Genomic DNA, 20,579 nt, shown 5'->3' with positions numbered 1-20,579 from the left:
GATTGCTTCTTAAGGATCAATACACTGGAGCTCATACTTTGGTTTTATGTGTCTCGAGGCCAGTCTACCTGACATGTTTAATGTTGATATATAGAATATAGTGCAGTTACTGGAATGATAAAAAAATTCACCAATAAATGTGAATTTAATGCACGATGATACAATTCACTGTCAATATTTCAGCATTTGTTCCTGCTGTGTGTAGGTGCACTGCTGTACATTGAGCCAAACTTGCTAACCATAAAGGTAGGAACTGGCTCTTTGGAAGTTTTTCCAGGAAGCAGGTGTGAAACTGTGAAATCATTACAGCACAAACTGACTAATAACAAATCAGAAATGCACAAGACATCAGAAATAGCTCTAGTGCTGAAATGCATGAACCCATTAGCAAGAAAACAGGGCATATGCAACAATAGATTAGCTGTGAAATTAGCTGCCATTAAAAGAAAATTTTTAGTAGTATATCACACTTAATGTGGACCATTATATTCAAGCATGTAAAGTGACACAGCTATAGGTGAGGGGAAGATTGGGTCATCTATTATTCAGCAGGTTGGCAGTTGGAACCCCAGCTCCTTCTCTCAACATGTCTATATGTCCTTAAGCAAGACTAGAACCCCGAACTGCACCTCGTTTCCAGATCAGCTGTAACACACTCTGGTAAATGTAGCCATCGCTAATGGAAGACAAAATTAGTATCCATGGCTGTACACTGCTCTATCCTAGAGTGCAATGCTCTGCAGTTTACAGATAGAAAAATTAATATTGATGCCCAAAATGTAAATTTTACTGCTTACTATAGAGTAAGCTAAAGAGTGTCCATTAACCAGGGAGTCTGGGTCCATCTGGGTTTAGCTTAAGAAGTGATGCCAAATCACTGGATAGTATTATTACAGTCATCCAGTAGTGTTTCTTTAGCGAACGTCTAATAATTATCTCTAAACTTAAGTTTTGAATTTGTTCGTGTGCAGCACAAAACAAATGGAGAGCTTCCATTTTTGGATTGTTGTGTCTTCAGTTTTTGGACCCAGCACAATGCTGTGAAAGTTCTGTTAGCAGGTTGACAGTCCTTCTGTTATTTTAGTTGTATTACTGTAGTATTTTAGTATCTGTACAAAGGAGTTTAAAGTTGAAGAAATCTGGCAATGCAGCTGACTTATGTACACACCACATCATTCCAAATTGATTTCCAGGGTTACTTTTAATAATTTAGTTCACACTGGGCAAAGGTTAAATATTTACCGCAATCACTAAAATAATTACTGGGTTCACTTCTATGTGTCCAAACTGATGCAATTTCTTGCAGAATTGAAGTAACAACAACCTCCCAGGAAAAGCAAAACTTACATACTAACCACCTACTCAGCCTCTAAGCACATACAAACCAAATAAAGTGAGAACCGAGAAGAAAAGCGGTGAATCAAAGTAGTTTCGCAGTTGAGCTCAATAAGTAAATTATTCATGACAATTTACTGGTTGGCGGTATTGCCAATTTTGCAAAATAATAAGACGCCATCCACCTAGGTTTGTATGTCACATGGGAGGAGGATGGCTGCCAGGAAAAATTAATATATAAAGAAACTACAAAAAGCACATGTTTGTAATTAAACATGGACAGGCAAACAACAAGGCAATTCAGTCTTATTTCGATCACATTGGTGCTGATCCTACTACCAGTCGAATACTGTATGTAGACAGTCAGATTCTGAGATTATATGTCTGCTTCTTTCTCTTTCATCCTCTTTCTTTGTGTGTTTCTTCTACACTGTAACACAACATGGCGGCCTCTCCTACCTATATATTTACTATCAAGTACTCGTTTCAGCCTGTGTATTTTTGTAGATACCATGTAAGAAATGGCAATAAAGGAATCTATCTATCTATGTATCTAACACACACACACATACACACACACACGCACGCACACGCATACGCACGCACACACAGTTGAACAAGGGAAGCAAGACCCCTGCTGGCTCACTGTCAGAGTCCTTCAAGGTCCCAGCCAGATGAGCTGTATTCCACACGTAGACAACATAGGCTGTCACATTCTTCACAGCCTTTTCAGTCAAGGGCACTGTACTGCATGACTAAGAGTGTGTTTGTGGTGGTTCACAGAACTGTACTGTCACACCATGAGTAAATCAATCTTAGCAGTCTGTCACAATTCTGGTTCACAGATTACCAGATATTAACAAGACAGACTAACCTTGGACTCTCCTCTGCTGCTCCCACTCTCAGACACGAGGCACTACAAACTATCATGGATGTGGAAGCACTCTCTCAATCTCTCTCTCATTAATACATTTATTTATTCATTTTCAGCAGGAGTAAGTGTTCGTGACGTGGCAAAGTATGTTTAGAATATCAGGAAAATTACAGCCTAAAAACTGAAAATTTATGACATGAACAACACAGAAGGCAGGAATAGCAACATTTTATCTTTGCTGAAGCTCATATAAATGGATCTGATTTTATTGGCAATGATGATGGTGATTATTCTTTACATTTAGGCTGCCTCGTGTGTTCTGTGTGTTTTCCAAGCAACTGAAAACTTCTGTCAAACTAAAAAAGCAAACATTTCTTTTGCCCCTGATGATAAAAAGAAAATGTCAAGCAGATGCAAGTTAAGCTGAGCTTCACCCATAATGGGGATAGTCGGTGTGCCTTTAAAGTCAACATTTACTCAATCTTTTGAGTTTTACAGTTATACAGATACAGCTTTTCTTGAACCATCTAAAGCTCTTCTCATAAAACATGCTGTTATGCATTAACACTATAGTCAGACTTACTCAGATAACAATGTACAGGGATAAGGACATGCTAATCTGTGGGATTCTTGTTTTCATTTGTTTTGCTGACACTTTTTTCCACAAATAGTTGTTATTACTATCATCTGCTACACTAAATCCTAGGGGAATTTATTATCTTGACAAAACCTAACCATTAACCAAACGTCACCCCTTATGATTGCAAAAGTGTCTAAAAGGATAGACTAAATGTGATGGGTCAAAAATATACGCCCAATATGGCTTTTGTCCTGTTTCACTGTATTCTGGTCATTGTGGCCAAATAGCTCCATTTTTGTTTAATCTATGTATGTAGACTTATGTTTCTAACTGTATATCTGAATTTATACTGTATCACTTAGCAATTGAAAATGAAATGATTAGGGTAGCTTTCTGATACAACACAATACATATGTATCTGTGGCACAGGCCCTTTTCTAAAAGAAATAATAATAATCTGTTAATATCTATTGCATCACCTAATGACAAAAAACTCATGCAAATAGACAGGTTGTGTTTCAAAGCCTATCTTTTCCAGTGTGGCGTATTATCTACTGTAGAGGTGCAGAGAGACAGTGAGCAGCATCTGTGCATAGCTGCTGTTCAGAACCCTGGGGCAAGCCATATGCTGACATAGCAAACTGTCAGAAGATACAGCCCGAAGACAGATGAAAGTGTGTTTCACCAGATCCAGCACTGACCCCAAGGCGCTGGCAGGGGTAATGAGAAGACAGAAGGGGATGTTCTGCATAATGACACAGCTGCCATCCTTATCAATCTACTGTGTAAAGTGTTCGTTACTATCATCACCTTTCTCAGGTCATCGGCTTAAATGAACCGTGTCTTTGCATATGTTGTGTTGGTGTGTGTGTGTGTGTGTGTGTGTGTGTGTTTTACTGATTGGGAGAGTAACAGAGACAGAAAGAGAGTGATCAATGGATGTTGTGTTTGTGTATAACATCAAACAAGTATGTGTTTGATTAAATGGACACAATACCACTTTGATTTCCACCAGTAAGCAGCAAGCAGATGCCTGATTACAGCTGCAGTTGTTGTGAAGTCACTGCCAGATTAACTAATACCTTAAAAGTGGAGACTGGCGAAACTATGTTGAAACTTAATAAGTCGGGATATTTGAAGTTTAGAATGTGCTAGATTGAGATTTACCATCCCTCCTATTCCCACTGCCAGCTTTCCCTCCCTACCTCACCTCTCCTTCACTTTGCTTTTGTCTTATGCACAAGCACAAATATGAAACATCTGTATACTTAAGGTCTTTCTTTACCAAAAGAAAAAAAAATGATAGAAAAAAAGACTTGGGGCCAATTTAAGTACTTAGTAGTAAAGCTAAGTTCTTGGTGACTAGGGAAAGTATGACAGAAGGAAACCGCGATGCTAGTAGTTCCATCATACCATCCATGGACACAAGTAAAATGCAAGTCACAATTATAGCAGTTTCCAGAGGTAAATACAGTAGTCGCAAACATATATATGAGCTTTACTGGAGTCAATATTTAAAGTAAAATTGAAGACTACACTGTCACTATGCTTATCATTAACGAATGGTATAGCTTAAGTTCTAACCATATACTCTATCCCTCATTTGTCAACTATGAAGTTTTACACAGCTGCTACAAAATAAACTAGATATATCTCTTCTTTAAGTCGCAGTATTGATTATATTTAAATGTCAAGTTCAGAAAAAAATTTAATAACAAATGGAGAGAAGATATAGGAGTCCTATATTGGGGGGAAGTGCTCATGAAGTGCCTTACACAAGATTTGAAGATTAGTGATTGCATGCATTTGTGATCACGAGACAAAAATACTATTGTTTTGTTAAATCCAGTGTAAGGCATAAAGGAAGACAAAAAAAGACTGAGTGTTCTCAAGGGACCAGGTTGTACTGACTTAGCAGAAACATCTGAGAACCAGGCTGATGTCACAAAAACATGTAAGCATCTGGGCTGACAATGAAGGAGTCCAAATGCAGCACATGCCAAAGGTTGCGTAAGTAAATTTCATGGAGTCTACATGTTAAAACATCTTAGATTTATCAACAGTGACACAAGTTTCCCTGCAGCGTTCAGGGCCAGAGTTGTCATGATTGCAAACTTGTTCAACAATCAATGACAAAAATTTAATCCCTGAACTCAAGCATCACACCGAATCAAACTGTGACATTACCGTGCAGAACGCTGTCATTATTAACCCATTAGTATTAATCTATCGCTAAGCCACACTTTAGCACTGACGAGACATCACCGTTTATCCAGCTGTCCTTTTCATTCCCCCGTTTCCTCACCAAACTTAAATTAAGGATTGCTTCCTGTAACATGGCATGAGTCCGATGAGAAGCATGCCAAGAAGCAGGGTTTCCAGTCTGGCTTTGAAAATCGCTGCCTCTCACAGGGTTCAAAGCCTCTTAGAAATACTGTCATCCAAATTCAAACAAGGGGTAGAAAAGAGTACAAAGAGTGGCGGACCTCTCATCTTCAAATGCAGCGCATTTTTCCTTCTTTTAAAAACTTTGCTTTCAAAAATGAAGCAGATACGCTAGATTTATTGCTTTAGAGCATCCACGACACAGACAATACTTTATGTGTGAAAATAGCTTGTCCGCAGTCTGAGAAAGTAGTGTTTTCAAATAAAATTAGAATGGATTTGCTACAAAAGCTGATACCTCAATGAGCTTACAATTGACTGAGGAGGTTGCGTCTGGGTTAACGTAAAGTTATTAAGCAAAGTCATGTCTTCACAAGATATTGTTTTTTCCCTTAAATTAAGATGTTGCTGCTGTCAACAGGCTGTCATCCTATTCTAAATATTATGACGGCTCTCCAAACTTTGTTCAGAATACCCAACTTTGAGAGTCACTGTTCTGTGGTTTCACTGAAAACTCTGAGGGGAAGTATAGCATCCCTTCTTGCCTCTGAAAATTGTCTGTTTGAGGTCCAGGCTTCCTCCTTTTCCGCTAGCTTAATGGATTATGACAGTGATGCAGCATGAAGCCTTAATCCCCTCGCCGCCGTCATCTCCCCTCCCTTTATGTTAAGCTCCTTGACTAGAGAGTGTGTGTATGTGTGTCAGGTCCCAACCAAAACTCGCAGCCAAATGATGGGCTTGGATGACATACAAAAACAAAGGGGGCTAAAGCATCCACCTCTGACAGCCAACTCTGCCCTACAGGTTCTCCCTTACCCCATTACCAGACTGCAAAGTCAACGGAAAAAATCTTTCAATGCAATAATCAATAACAACAAAAGAAATCAAGATATATCCACAACTTGTTTCTGTCCTCAAAGTACCACCTTTTGAATAATTCTGGTGAATGTTTATGAGCAGCAACACAGACAGGAAGTTACTGATGTTGTTGAATCATTTTAATTCATCATTGTGAGGCCTTCATTATCAAAACACATTTGCCCATGTCATAGTAAGAGACAACCAAAGACTTATAATGGCTGCACAACTAGTGCATAAGTACAGAAATGGATCCTGAAAAAGTCTATATGGACCCAGGTCTGAATAAGATGTGCATGTAGCTAATACATAAGAAAATACCTCATTGAAAACAGCGAGTTGCTGGTTTGAGTACTCACCATGAATGAATCCATGTTAGAGTATCAAAAGCAAACAGTGCAGTCAGAGGTCTCTAAAGAAAGAAACCATAACTAGGAAATGGGTTAGTAGCTCTCTCTGATCTGGCAAAGTAGGCAGAGAGAGCAGCAAAGAAGCTCTTCCCTACATCACATGGAGGCAGAATGTCATGTCAACGACCAAACATCCCAATAGTGGAAATCCCATCCAAGAGGCAGAATTAGGGCGGAGAGATCAGGAGGTAAATCCACTTTGTTTTGCACAAGTGGTACTCATGTCTTGTTTTAAGCCTGTAATACTTTTCATATTTGGTTCATATAAAAAAGTCCAATTGATTGATGAAAATGGACTGAGCAGAACAATACAGATTTACCTACAAAAATTAAGAAAAACATTCAGCTTTGAAGATAAAGCTGGAGATAGCAGACTGTGCACAAACAGAGGGACATTTAAAACATGAGGCAAAGTACGGCTAGTCTTCTACTGAGAACTTTTTATTAACTCATTAATTTGGTTATACACTTTAAGACCAGTCAGATTGGCATGTGTGTCACAAAAACACAAATTCAATTAAAAGCCTTTCATTGTGCAAAAGACCAACAAAGCAGCTTTCTCTGTTATAATTTAATAGCTATCTCAAAGAACAAGGCCCTTTGACGAATTCAGACTACAAGCTGTAAAATGTGTTTGACTGATGAATGTTTTTGCCAGAGATTGAAGCGTTTACAGGTATAACCACCAGCCAAGGACAGGGGAATGGAAATTCAAAGGCCAAGAAAAGGAACAAAAATACGTTCTTGCATTTGTTAACTGGGCATCTATGGACTAATATTTAATCTTAACTATAAACATTATCTTTCATAGTCATATTTGCCCAGAACTTCAATGTTGTTGGTTAAAGGGTATTAATTAACAGCCAAGGTGTTTATTACTGTAGTGCTCCACCTGAAAGCAGCAAACAGCAGTTTTTCTTTGTTTAAAATTTGTGGACAGGAACAAGCTTTACATTAAATAAATAAATGTGCAACTCCTACTGACTAGTTTAATTTATAAATTTGGCTGGCTGCCATTTTTTTGTGAAGGGGATATTCACAGTTGTCCTTGTTAGCTGTTCTTAGAAAGGGAAGTCCATTAAGTGCACCAAACAAACAAAGCATGCACAGATAAACAAAGCAATACGTCTATGCGTAGACGAAATGGAATGGATGCGCAAGCAGAGGAAGCAAAGACTAAATAAACATACATAGCAACGGGAAGATTAAAATGGATTGTGTGTGTGTGTGTGTGTGTCTGAGTGTGTGTATGTGTGGAGAGAGAGGTAGAAAGAGAAGAAACTGTCTTTTCCCTGATGAAATAGTGTTTGACAGTTCAAATGAAAGCTTTGATGAAGCCTCTACAACACCTCTCACCATGAATATTTGGTTTGGAGAGTTTTTACCTCATTAATGTCTCCTACTGTGAAACACTTACAAAATATCCGCAGCATGATGCTAAACTTACAAGTTCTTGGATCAGAACACTTATATTAAAGTGAAAATCCAAATCTGCCGTCTCGGCAATAGAAGCAGCGAAGAACACTGGCTCACCATCAGTACACCATGATTCACTGACATGGAGTCAATACTAGCCTTTACAGCACCCCAAATATACTGCCAAGAACAGACAATGTCCCTTGTTTAACTGAAGTTGCATATTCATTTATTCTTTCAACGTGCCTTGTAGTGTTTTTGGGGGCCTATAGGTTTGTTACTACAATGGTGAACATTTTGTATTCAGTTATATATATATATTTGGATACATCCCATTGCAGTATGTTAAAAATTGTACATAATGTTACAATAAAAATGTATTTGTTATCATAATTAAACACCGTTTAGGAGTTACTGATTTTATTCTATATGCCTTGCACATGACTGTATTTATGGGCTTATATGAGTTTTCTGTTTCCTGGCTGGACAGAAATCGGTCCGTCAGAAATGCAAGAGAGGGATTATAAAGAAAAGCAGATTTCTTCTCGTTTCATGAAGGACAGCATTTCCTACAGAAAATGTACACATCTTTATCATTTAGTAAAACAATTAATGCATAATAAATAAATACATAATAAATCCCTGTCACGATTCACTAACTGATCCTCATCCCCCAGAAGCCAAAAAGGGTGTTTGCAAAGTTGAATGAAGGATTTCAACATCTAAGTTTCATATTAATATGTACACACAGGAGGTGTTCACAAGTCATAACAACATTGCAGAAAAGAAGGCTTTTCTCAACCATAAAAAGACTCTGCTTTTGCAGATTGCCTTCAGCAGAATGACGTACAAAGGCATTTAGGTGACATATCAGAATGAATATGAAAAACAACTGTGGGAGTTTTCAGTGCAAAAAAAATTAATAAAAAATAAGGAAAGATGGGGCTGAATCTCAGCTTGAAAGCAAGATGACAACAGGAATGACCTACCAATCAATAATCAGTATGTGGAGAAACATTTGTGTGATTGGTGTGGGACAAATGCTCATTGCCAGGCTATCAAAAGAGCCGATTGGATATTTCTCTGTATCATTAACTCTGGATGAGTGTTAAAACCTTCAACCAAAAATGAGCGGGCGACCTATGAACAGGGGCTATGGGTTTGAACTTAGCTCACGGTCTTTGCTGCAGGTCTTCCCCCCATTCTTCTCCCTACTTTCCTGTCTGCCTTTCTACTAAGCTGTCCAATAAAGCCAACAAAGGGGGGGGGGGAATCTAAAAAGGGCAAGCTGCAAGGCCTCAATGAGGAAAGCCTCAACAAAGACTTAATGAAGCATGAACTTTTTTATGTCAGGGAGTAATTCTAGTGGATGGAACGAGATCGATATCAGATAGGAAGAAATATAACTATTGCAGCCTACTGTACAGCTAACAAAATTACAAACAGAGCTATACAGATAATCACGTACCGAATTATATCAGCCAGGGAAGCTAGTTGTAAAGATAACAAGATACCTTGAGTGAATTAAGATTATTATGTAACATGGCTAGCCCTGCGATAGACTGGTGACTTGGGTATCCCCTGCCTATGGATGAATGTTACGTAGCTTGGGAGCTAAAAAAAAAAAGTTAGGATGTTACGCCATTTTCTGATGCACTATTTTGTATCAAAAAACATACATAAAGCAGGTAAAAGTTGTTCTTTTGTTACCAAAACTTAATATAACATTGGAGTAAGTTTAGGCAACAGCTAGTGATTGAAGTTGACACAAACCTACTAGAATCTGTAAAGACCTGTTTTGTTTTAATCCACAAATGAACACTGGTGATATAACATGTTTATTCTTCCTATACGCAGAGGTTAAGGTCAATATACATACACAACTGGTCAAAAGTTTGGGGTCACCCAGGCAATTTCATGTTTTCCATGGAAATTCACACTTTTATTCATGTGCTAACATAATTGCACAATGGTTTTCTATTCATCAATTAGCCTTTCAACACCATTAGCTAACACAATGTAGCATTAGAACACAGGAGTGATGGTTGCTGGAAATGAGCCTCTATACCCCATGTAGATATTCCATTAAAAATCAGCCATTTCCAGCTAGAATAGTCATTTACCACATTAACAATGTCTAGATTGTATTTCTGATTAATTAAATGTTATGTTAATTGACAAAAACTGCTTTTGATTCAAAAATAAGGACATTTTTAATTGACCCAAAACTTTTGAATGGCAGTGTATGTGTTCATTGAATCTCATGCATGGTATTTTGATGAAATGAATACACTTTTGACTGGAAATACGAGTGTTAGCAGTTTTCTTTCACAAATATAGTAGTACGGCAAGACAAGACAAGGCAGGCGGCATATGAGCCCTGAAATGTATTCACAGTCTGCTTGTGAATAAAGTCTGAGTTTTAAATTTATGTGTCCAATTTCAAACATCATTTTCTGTGGTTATATTAAAGTTATTCCATTTTTTAAAGCCATATTTACCATTCTGGCCAGCTGGTTTCTGCTCTTCCATACCAGCATAAATAAAGTTTGGACTGTGTGGTAAATGAAAGCACCTCAACTTCTACCTGTTTTCTCTTTTTTTTCCACAAGCCTCTCAAGGCTACTTCCCTATAATTCTTTCAAAAAATATTGCTATCGCCTGCAGTATAAAAATGTTTACTGTATCAGAGGCATGCTGCCTTCATACACAGTGATACAGTAAGCCCCTCAGTATTATTAGCTATGGACTTGCCCAGTATTCTAGCTGGGGTGAGAAAAGCTTGGTCATGACAAATGAGGCTGCTATCTCAAGCAATGTCAGGGTGAGCCTGTTTGTCTGTCCTCCAGAGGCAAGCTTTTATTCCATCCAAACACACTGAATCATCCAAATTGACAAGGAAAACAATCACAGTGTCTGGTTCATATCCCAAAATGTTGCACACTTCCAATGCAATTGTAGAAAAGATGAACTACCGTAGTTAGCTATTGTGCTTTTTCTCATGGGTGTGTGAAGAATGGATTTCACAACAACATCATCTTTTCACTGTCACTGTGCAGTAAGGTAGATGATGGATAATTATTACCTGCAATATAGCAATTCTCAAAGGTAGCAGTCAGACGAAGGGAGCAAATAAAGTTACAGTTCGTTTAGCAAAATATAGTTTAAAGAAAAATATGACACAGTTTAAATCTCAAGTCTCAAACAACTGCCATTAGCTCCATGTGATCGTAACACTAAAAGGATAAAAATGACTTCTATTTCTAGATCAGCGTGACAAAAGGCTTGCATTTGAATTCTTTATCTTTTGACTAAATCAATAAGTACAGTATCAGCATTCACGCACTCAGGATGAAGTCTTCTGAATGAATTCAAGGATCATTGCTGCAAAAACAGCAAAGTTATGTCAGTAAAAAGAAATTAACATGTCATAGGAAAGACACATCATCAAAGTTTGGCAGTCAGACACAATTTGCTGTAAGGGCAGTCAGGCATTTCCATAGACAGGAATTAATAAGGAATCCTACATGTTAAGAAAAGAAGCTCATCAGCTTTTCATCCAGCTACCATTAAGCAATTACCTGCCTGTCACTTTGATGACCAATCATAAGAGCAAGCACAGGATGTGGCTGACAGATGAAAAAACACACACAATGCAATGACTAAATGAAAACCAATGGGCTGGATTTTAAATGCCTGCAGATAATTTAATCTCATATAAGCCTAAAATTAGAATATACAAGGCATTTTAGCAATATTCGTACGGATATCTGACATCAGTGTTATTCAGAATAGCAAGATGATGTCTATTGAATAATGCATGTCTAGGTTTTCTTCGAAGCAAACAGTAACGGTGGTTCTTCGTTAGTACTAACATAATCCAATTAAAGCAAATAAGGTCATGTAGTTATACATGCAGGGGAAAGGAAGATGATGCTCATGTTTCATGGTCATCAGTAACTCAGCTTCTACATATTCAGCTTCCCTATCGCTCGATAAACTCCTACTGCATCTGTTCTTTGTGCCACTGCATAGTAGCATTGATGAGAAAATAGAATAAAATGACTAATTTAATAGTGAAGGTGTTGTCACTAGTGGGCTATTGGCTATGCATTTTCTTGGCTGCTTGACTGCAGTATAGGCAAAAAATGAATTGTTTCAGGGAAAAAAACATGCATTCACAAAAATCAGGCAAGCACTCCAGAGAAATTAAAGCTAATCTGGCAAATCAAATGTATGCAATATGCTTACAATATGACCCATTGAAGACCTGAGGAGTTGGGTAAAAAGCATTAACGATCTCTTGAAAAAAATAACCTGGTCCCACCTCTCAGTCAAATGGAAGATTTTCTAAGCAAGTGGGCTTATGAGGGTTTTGGGTGAAAGTTCAGATAAACACAGACACAAAGTTAATCTCTGCTTTCCCACAGCCATCATCAAAAGTTTTACAATAGAAGATAAAAAGGGCTGCGCATTGTTGTTGTAACAGTTAAAGTTGGCCAAAAGTCTACAATCAATACTGAAGAGCAAACAGGCTGGATACTGAGTCCCAGGTGGGTAAATTCTAGTCTTCACAAATCTAAAATTTAGAACTGCCAGTGGATCACCCATTGCCTGCAATAAGGCAGCTTTATGAGACTATGCTGGAGAAAGGACGTCCTTCTAGAATGAACAGGTACAAATTTTAGTACTCTGGAAAGGACTGCGGCGGAGTTATGTGATGATGGGCATACGTGTGTCTGTCTGTTCATCTGTGAAAAACATCACTCAAAAACGGAACAACAAATTTGTATGAAATTTTCAGGGAAGTTCAGAAATGACACAAGGACCACCTCATTAGATTTTAGCAGTGATGCGGCGTATAGTCTGGAACCACGGATTTGTTAAAGATTTCTGTATCATTGCGAGATAGCAGCATGGCGTCACTGTAACTATGACAGCAAGTGAACCTACATCAGCTGCCTGCTGACGATCACATGATTGCGATGCCAACTTATCGGGATGTGTCAGTCGGAAATCATACAAGGAACACTTGATAAAATTGTGGGGGTGTTTCCGAGTCCCATCAATTCTTGCCGCCCACTACATATACATACATATATGTATACATATAAGAAATTAAATTAGCATAGAACATACTAGTTTATTTAAGGCATTAATATACATTGCTGCAAATACTTGAATCGCACAACAACAAAGGGAAAACTGCTTTCTTTATGTCTTCTTCAGTTATCAGTGGCAAAAAACCACAAGAGCCTTCAGGATAAATGACATTTTTGTTTAGCTAGCAACTACGCTCAGCATGATACATTATACACTACAGATCTGACCCAGATCAGCGCCTCTGAAGAGATCACATGTAGTATGTCATAAAACAATGGCATTTATCCTTTGAGAAAATTAGGAGTGTGGTGGTTCAGACAGAACATGTCAGTTGTCAGGTCTGGACTAAATGAACAGACCTTCCTCAGAAACACTGACTTGTAGGAAAAGCACAGGCATTACTACTAACGTTAATGGAGTTTAGCCATCAGTCATTTTATTATTTAGAACTGCATTTTTCCTATCATTTCAACATTTCTGCAACCAGAAATATGAAACAGTTATATGAATGGTTTCTGTGAAAAAAAAAAAAGTTTATACAAGGCCAGGCTCTGTTCAGGTCTCTGCCCTGAATGGGGAGCAAAACAACCCTAGCTTGACAAAGAATGTCTCAATACACATAAATACACGGGAAAAATGTTAGACGGTATTTCTTGTCTGCAAAATGTAACATCCTTTCACAAAAAGCCAGCAAAGAGCCTTAGACAGCAACCTAACAGAATGAAATGGAAGTTGAGAAAGTGAAAAGGGAAGCTGTCTTAAGAAATGTAGAAAAATACATTGTGAGACTCAAAATTAGACTGTTGTGAGGAGAAGCATACACATTAGAAAAGAGATCAAGGAGTAGATGAATGCCATCACAGCATTGCAGAGACTGCGTATCAGGTTAAAAGAAAGGGGAATGATTAAAACTGAAAAGTACATTGCATTGAACCAAAGAACATCAGACCGCTACCCTCAGTTATCACACCATCAGCATCACTGGGGACACGCCACGATCTGTTGTTGCTCCAGATGGGGACAGTGACAGCATGCCCAGCACTTAAGGTCTTTGTTACATTTCCAGTTTAATCTATCTCTCAAAGCAGAGTAAAGATTTTTAGATATCTAACTGCTATTTTCTAAATGTATGTTTTTCTACAGTAGCATTTAAAAATAATTGCTTCTCTTCATGTCTTGCAATGAATGTGCAAAAATTAAATGTTGCATGAGATAGGTAATTCAGCAACTCTAAATTTTGACATTAGGCATTATAATTAGTTAGTGTTGCAATGTAATTCCCCTAATGGTCTTTTCGGGTGTTTGTTCAGTGGTATGCAAAATACATTAAAAAAGCTGTACAGAAAGTTCTGCTTTGGTACGTATACAAGCTACTGTGTTAGGCCATCCAAGAGCTAAACCTAAAACTACACCAACATTTAACACATGGTCTGAGACAGGTAAAAATTCCGTCATAAAAGCCTAAATCTGCAGAAGCCACAGGTGGATTTGAATTCATTTAAGCAGCTGTATGTTTCCTTTTTATTTCCCTCAACCATATAACATGACTATAGTCCTAACCAAGATTTGATAAACAAAATAAGAATCTGAATCCAAATCTACCAAATTCAAACTATCCAACCCTAGGCACAAACTCTGTTACAATAAGCCTTGGTGACCAAAGTCATGTGCAGCCATCTGCTCAGCTTAGAAGAAAAACAAAGTCAGTGGCAATGAGCCAAAGCCTCTGGCTTTAACCCAATACAGTTTAACATCTTTGTACCAACGGATCCAGCCAAGGTGCAACAGAAAGTAATCATTTTGGTACCATATTGAGCTATATAACAAGTATGGTTTTGTTCATTGTTAGATTACTATTGACACATCGGAGATTTCTAGTGACTGTTAACAAGGAAGTGTCATATTAGGAGTATCACAAGATATAAACATAAACTTAGTTTTGTCTATTGTACATAAGAGCAAACAACCAATATGGTTCTAGCCACATTTTATTTATATTGCTGCTCTTTTGTCATATGTGCATCGCAGAGTTAATTGATGTACCTGTGTGACCAGAGGCTCCAGAAGCCTCTCCACAGTCAAGGTGCGGATTTCAAGACTCTTTGGGTCCCATTTCAACAGGATAGGGGAGGTGGCGGTCGTCATGGTCTCTGTTGGGAACAAAGGTATAGTAGTGGTTAGAAAAATGTTCAGATGAGAAAAAAAAACGACATATGATGTAACAGCTGGCTGGTTGAAGGTATTACGAGGGTATGTGACAGTCCTTAATAAAAGCTAAATCAGAATGTGCAGGTATCTATGTCCTGTAAAGTCAGCCACATGATAACACTGCACAGAGACGTGGTGGGCTTTCATGATGGCAGGAGTCTACAGCAGCACTGTGTCATGGATTACCATCATCAGGTTTTAGAGGAGTCTCTAAATAGTCAGCAAAATCATCTCTTTTCATCAAATAAAACAAAACATAGACAAACAGTTCCAGCAAACGTGCAACAAATAGCAGACTACTTTATGAACCGTAAAAGCCTGTTATTAACGTTCTTAATTAACTCCACTATTACAATGCACTCCGTCTCTCTGCAACTACTCAGTAAGACTATAGTGCATTTGGGGAGAATTATATTGTTTATCATGTCATCATGTCATTCAGCAGAGTTTTGGCCTACATTTGTCCGCAGTCTGAGCAGCATTTTGATTACTTAAAACCATTCAGGTACAAACATTCCATTACTATAGAACTGAGCACTCAAAATAAGAAAACACTAAAGAAAGTGGACAAAAACTTAATGAGAGTTGGAGACAAAATAAACATGAAGTTCAACTCGCTCAGTAAACCTGACTACAGTCTCAAAGGCCTCCCCGCTGTATTCTAGAAAATGGCAAAACCAGAAGTCACATTGAGGTCTGCAATATGAGTCTCAATTGCACAGTTCTTCAGACAATCTGCACTTTAACTAGCAATATCTTTTCATGGCAGTTTTTTAAAACCCTTAAAGCGTGGTGGGGTTAGGTGAGGTGAATGTGAAGATTGAACAGCTGGCATGGGGGTAGCAGTCTGTTGTTACTGTGGGGATGTGTTTCTACAGTAAGCAATTTCAGAATGGGCCAGCCGGGACTGGCCCAGTCTACTGCCAATGTCAGTGAGGCAGAAGGGAATAAAGAATGTGAATAGGAATGACAGATCTGGGCCAGAGGCCCCTAATACTACACACTGTGGGTTAAGATGGATAGACAGTGGGAAATCTGGCAACCTGGTGCTATTGATGAATCCCCAACACATACATTATAGTTCTCAAAACAGCATGGATCTTTATAATTTAAAAAAAAAGTTTGCAGGCCTTTACTTCTGCTTGTGTCATTACATTTTTGTCCCCTAAAAGAAAATGTGGGGAGGCACAATGAATCAAACCTGGTGTGTCAACTCATCAATTTATCAGGCAGAGTAGTTTGAAAAAACCTGACAGAATGATGTATGAACTTTCTCTATTTTGACATTTTCAAAATTACATATATTAGTGCTAGGAGTAGGATGGAGGAGGGGGGTTTGCTACAGTGTTAACAAGAGTTACTTATTTCAGGCAATATCTGAAAACATGCACATTTAAATGAGAGGAAAGTCAAATGTGTGAATAAACAAAGATTTTTCCAACTACAGTTGTGTAGAATAAGATGCAAAAAAAATGATTTAAGGAGAAAATATTCACATTCAGTATCTGAAAGCGTAGAAGTTCATTCTAATTGGCTGGTTTTACTCAATGATGTGACTACGGCCACTGGTAGATTCAATCAGTTGTAGCTTTAATTTCATTCATTAGTCAAAATACAAGGGAAGGTTTCTTCTTTTTTTTATGCACACTGCAAGTCATTATAATTTACGTTGACTTTGTAGAGACTTTGCATGTCCATTTGGGATTTATTGTTTCCATTTGGCAGTAAACTGCATATTTTTTACTATCCTAAAAAAGCCAACAAAATTGTGAGTGGCTTTCTATAGAAATTGTTTAGTTGATGTCAACTTCAGACACTTGGAGACAATAAATTGCAACTTGAGCCGGGTAGTTAGGTTGTGGGTTGTTATTAGCTTAGAAAGAAAAAGGGCACATGACATCATCTCTTTTCTAGGATCATTTTGTCAGCTTTTATGACATTTAAAGCTTGGCAGATGCCTTGCTAATGATTCAGGTAGAACAACATGTCACTGATGAGAACACAGCAGTGCAGTGAAAAATACTAGTGTGCTACTGTAATGCAATAAACAGAGCCATGCTGCTATATGACAGTGTAAGTTCTCAAACACTAAGGCTGAAACTCTTCTTGACATCTTACGTAACCAAAACAACAATAGAAAGGGTTTTGTATTTGTCGAGACACTGGTGATAAGTCATACATGTGTGTTAAAACTAAATTAAAAAATGTCTGCGAGTCAAAACTGCTGCTGCCTGCATTAACTTCAGTCACACTATGCTTTAAAACTACATCTTATTCTATGTGGCTTAGCAAAATCAGAATTATATACAATTTCAATTTGTAAAAACGTCATAAAATTCTGACCTGCAATGAAAGTCAATTAATGGAATACTCAAAAAATAACAATTGTCGATTACTTTTAATCAACTGTTCAAGCTGTTTCTCAGATGTGAGGACATAACATGACATTTTATGAAGTCATCTAAAACGTGTACAAAAAAAATAAATGAACTATTAGGAACATTTTTCAACCATTTCAAAAATTTGATGACATGAAACCCTAGGATACCATGGTGACTTCAGGTACACAATGAGCAAGACATGAAAGCGGATAATTCATTGTTAAATCAAAATTAGATTCACTGATAATAACTCACGTCCTAATAAAGTTTATGGTGTTAATAATGTGGTCCCACTTTTCCATTTATGTAACCCATTGAGACTATCTCATCAAAATATATATGCTGCTATCATTAAAGCCCAAGTTTAAGACATACTGCAAGCAAACCATGAAATTACAAATATCACTGCTAGTGAAGGTAAATCTTCTGGTGACTTGTGATGTACTGGATTATTTTATAATGTCCCCACAATGTCAGTGAGCATTGTTCATACTTGGGATAATGTGAGAAATGATGTCATTCTACAAAAAGTTCATTGTCATATACAGTATAATTGTAATGTAGCCACAAAATGAAATGAAATAATCAAAATGAAAAACAGGGTTTTAATGATGCAGTGGAGGAGCAGGGAAGCATAATCAAATTCAGAGAGGGTATCCGTACATGACAGAGTTTTTCACAAAGCCAGAAAAAAAAACAGCTGAGTGACTATCATCTGTCAAAGAGACTCTAATCTATAACATCATTATTCACCACATTCAGCTGCACAGTTTAACAACAAATGTGATGAAACAGAATGATATATGGGGAAACATTTTCAAAATAAATTTCAGAGTTCTGTCTCCTGCGAATCATTACTACAGTCCCTTCACCTCAGTCTGGCTGAGGTTATATAAATATTGTGAGCCATCAATGCTATTTAATAAACTAATATAAATGTATTACATCTGTATAATATGTTTTGAAACTGGTCTCACATGTTAGTTTATAACTCTCACAAATGCAAACTCAAGCTGATCGCACATTTTACTCAAATCAAGGTTGTCCAGAAGACTAAAAAAATAATCAGAATATTTACTTTGTACCATGCATTTCATAGTTTTAGTGATTTCACCTCATGTCCTCAAAAAACAAAACTGAGAAAGGTAAATGGGTCAATATGTAATTGAGGGACTTTTGAAGTCCAAGGGGTATATCTTGCATACATTTTTATTAAAAGTAAAAAATAGAAAATAAAAGTTTTTCATGTTCAATATGATCATGTCTTTACAAATTCCACAATTATTTATTATGGAAACAATCACTTATTAATAAAAAATGACTAGATATCACTATAATGTCAACTAAATAACCATCCGAATATAATACCAACCACCTTCTAATTAGCTAAACAATAATAAAATGAGCTTATTCGAAAATTGTTTTGATTGTGTCTTTTTACTGAGTTGAAATAATCATGACACATATTTCTTTTTTGGCAATATATCAAATTTTATATGTAAAATAACAAATTGTATCTGTGTCCGAGAAATCACTTTCAACCAAGTTGCCCATGACACAAACACCTCTCAAGGAAGTGTGTTAATTTCAGATCACATGACCTGCTCCACATGATGTCATTTCCTCCTGAAGAAAAGACTGGCCAGACTCCAAGGCTTTCTGAGTTATTTAATATAAAGTAGTGTGTGAGTCAAGCGTGGATTTATCACGTCAACAGGTTTACTACAATATCTTTATAAATAATTTCAATTTCACTCAATTGTATATATAATATTTCAGAAGAATCTTTCTCTAAAAGTGCCATGTGGTGTTTGGTTATAGGTGGCCATGCTGACTTTCGGCCTGAAAACAGCAAAAAAAAGTCAACTATCATATCTGCCAACTATGCTACAAAAAGTCCCGCAATCATATATTGACCCAAACACAAAAGTATGAGTGGAGATTTTTGATTCTTTTCAAAGTAATATGACACAAATTAAAATAGCATCATCTTGGATAGATTCCCTACAAACAATGATGACTTCATCCTTATTTGCAAGGTATTATTGCCACACCACGGAGAGAGCCTTTTATGAGGACAGACAAAATCTCTTCTTCTTAGATTACTCCTGTTCAGCCAACATGTTTTTATTCAAGAGCATGAGTCACAATTCAGTTGTTGCAATTTGTGAGATGTCCTGCCATCTGCTGTGTACAACTGTCTGTGTGTGTCTGAGGCTGACTGGGAATCCACATTAAAAACGACACGAGAACGGCTACTCAAGCTGTCTTCACCGCAACTGACTGACAGCAGAAATACAGCAGCAAACAGTTATCTCCACGCTGGCTTAGCAAGAGGAAATCAGCAATGTTTTTATGTATGAATTCACTGATTTTATTGATGTCTCTGAGGGAAAGTGAAACCGGAAAGCTCACAGTGACACCGGGAGCCTGATCAGTCCTTACAGACACCATTAAACAGGCCACAACATATAAATAAGAGGGGATTTGTATGATTTAAACAGCTGTTGGTGGAGACTGTGCCTCATTAAGCCAGGCAGAGGAACAAAACAAAACAGGCTACAAACGCAAAAAAAAATAAATAAATAAATAAAAATCAGAGGGGGTCTATGATGTCTCCAGGTGTCTCAGAGTCACTGTGGATAGATGCACTTTATCTGCTTTGTCAGACGGAAGAGTCAGAGATGAAAAACACTTCTAAAAATACTTTTCATGTGGACTGGCCTTGGCGCGTGCAAGGAGTAAAAGACAGGGAGAGAAAAGAGAATTATGTATTTACTGCATGAGAAAAATATAATGAAAAAAGTGAGCTCAGAAAGTTTTTACAAACATGACTGTACAGGTAATCTTTTGTCTTTACATAGTGACATAACTAGATCCATAATGTACGAATGTATACTTTTTTCCACATGCTTGTATTTTACAGTGTGCTCTAATGTATATAAAGCTTTTTTTTCTGCAGTTAAAGCAAGTTTCATTTACTGCCATGTCCCACTGAAGCGACAATTTTCCTCTGCCCAAGGACAGGC

At 37.4% G+C, this 20,579-nt stretch overlaps 1 protein-coding gene across 1 annotated transcript in view; it reads right to left on the bottom strand.

Annotated features, from left to right (window-relative positions):
• ctnna2 (catenin (cadherin-associated protein), alpha 2) overlaps positions 1 to 20,579 on the bottom strand; it is a 343,745-nt gene that overhangs the window by 302,679 nt on the left and 20,487 nt on the right. The window contains exon 2 of the mRNA XM_055009627.1: positions 15,005 to 15,111. Within this exon, the coding sequence (XP_054865602.1) occupies positions 15,005 to 15,106 (102 nt within the window). The 5' untranslated portion in view covers positions 15,107 to 15,111. The remainder of the gene's footprint in view (positions 1 to 15,004; positions 15,112 to 20,579) is intronic.

Source organism: Amphiprion ocellaris, chromosome 4 (genome assembly GCF_022539595.1).
Source record: "Amphiprion ocellaris isolate individual 3 ecotype Okinawa chromosome 4, ASM2253959v1, whole genome shotgun sequence".
In the NCBI taxonomy this organism is placed as follows: Eukaryota; Metazoa; Chordata; class Actinopteri; family Pomacentridae; genus Amphiprion; species Amphiprion ocellaris.
Note: the sequence above shows the minus strand (reverse complement) of the source record. Positions and strands in the feature narration are given on the sequence as shown.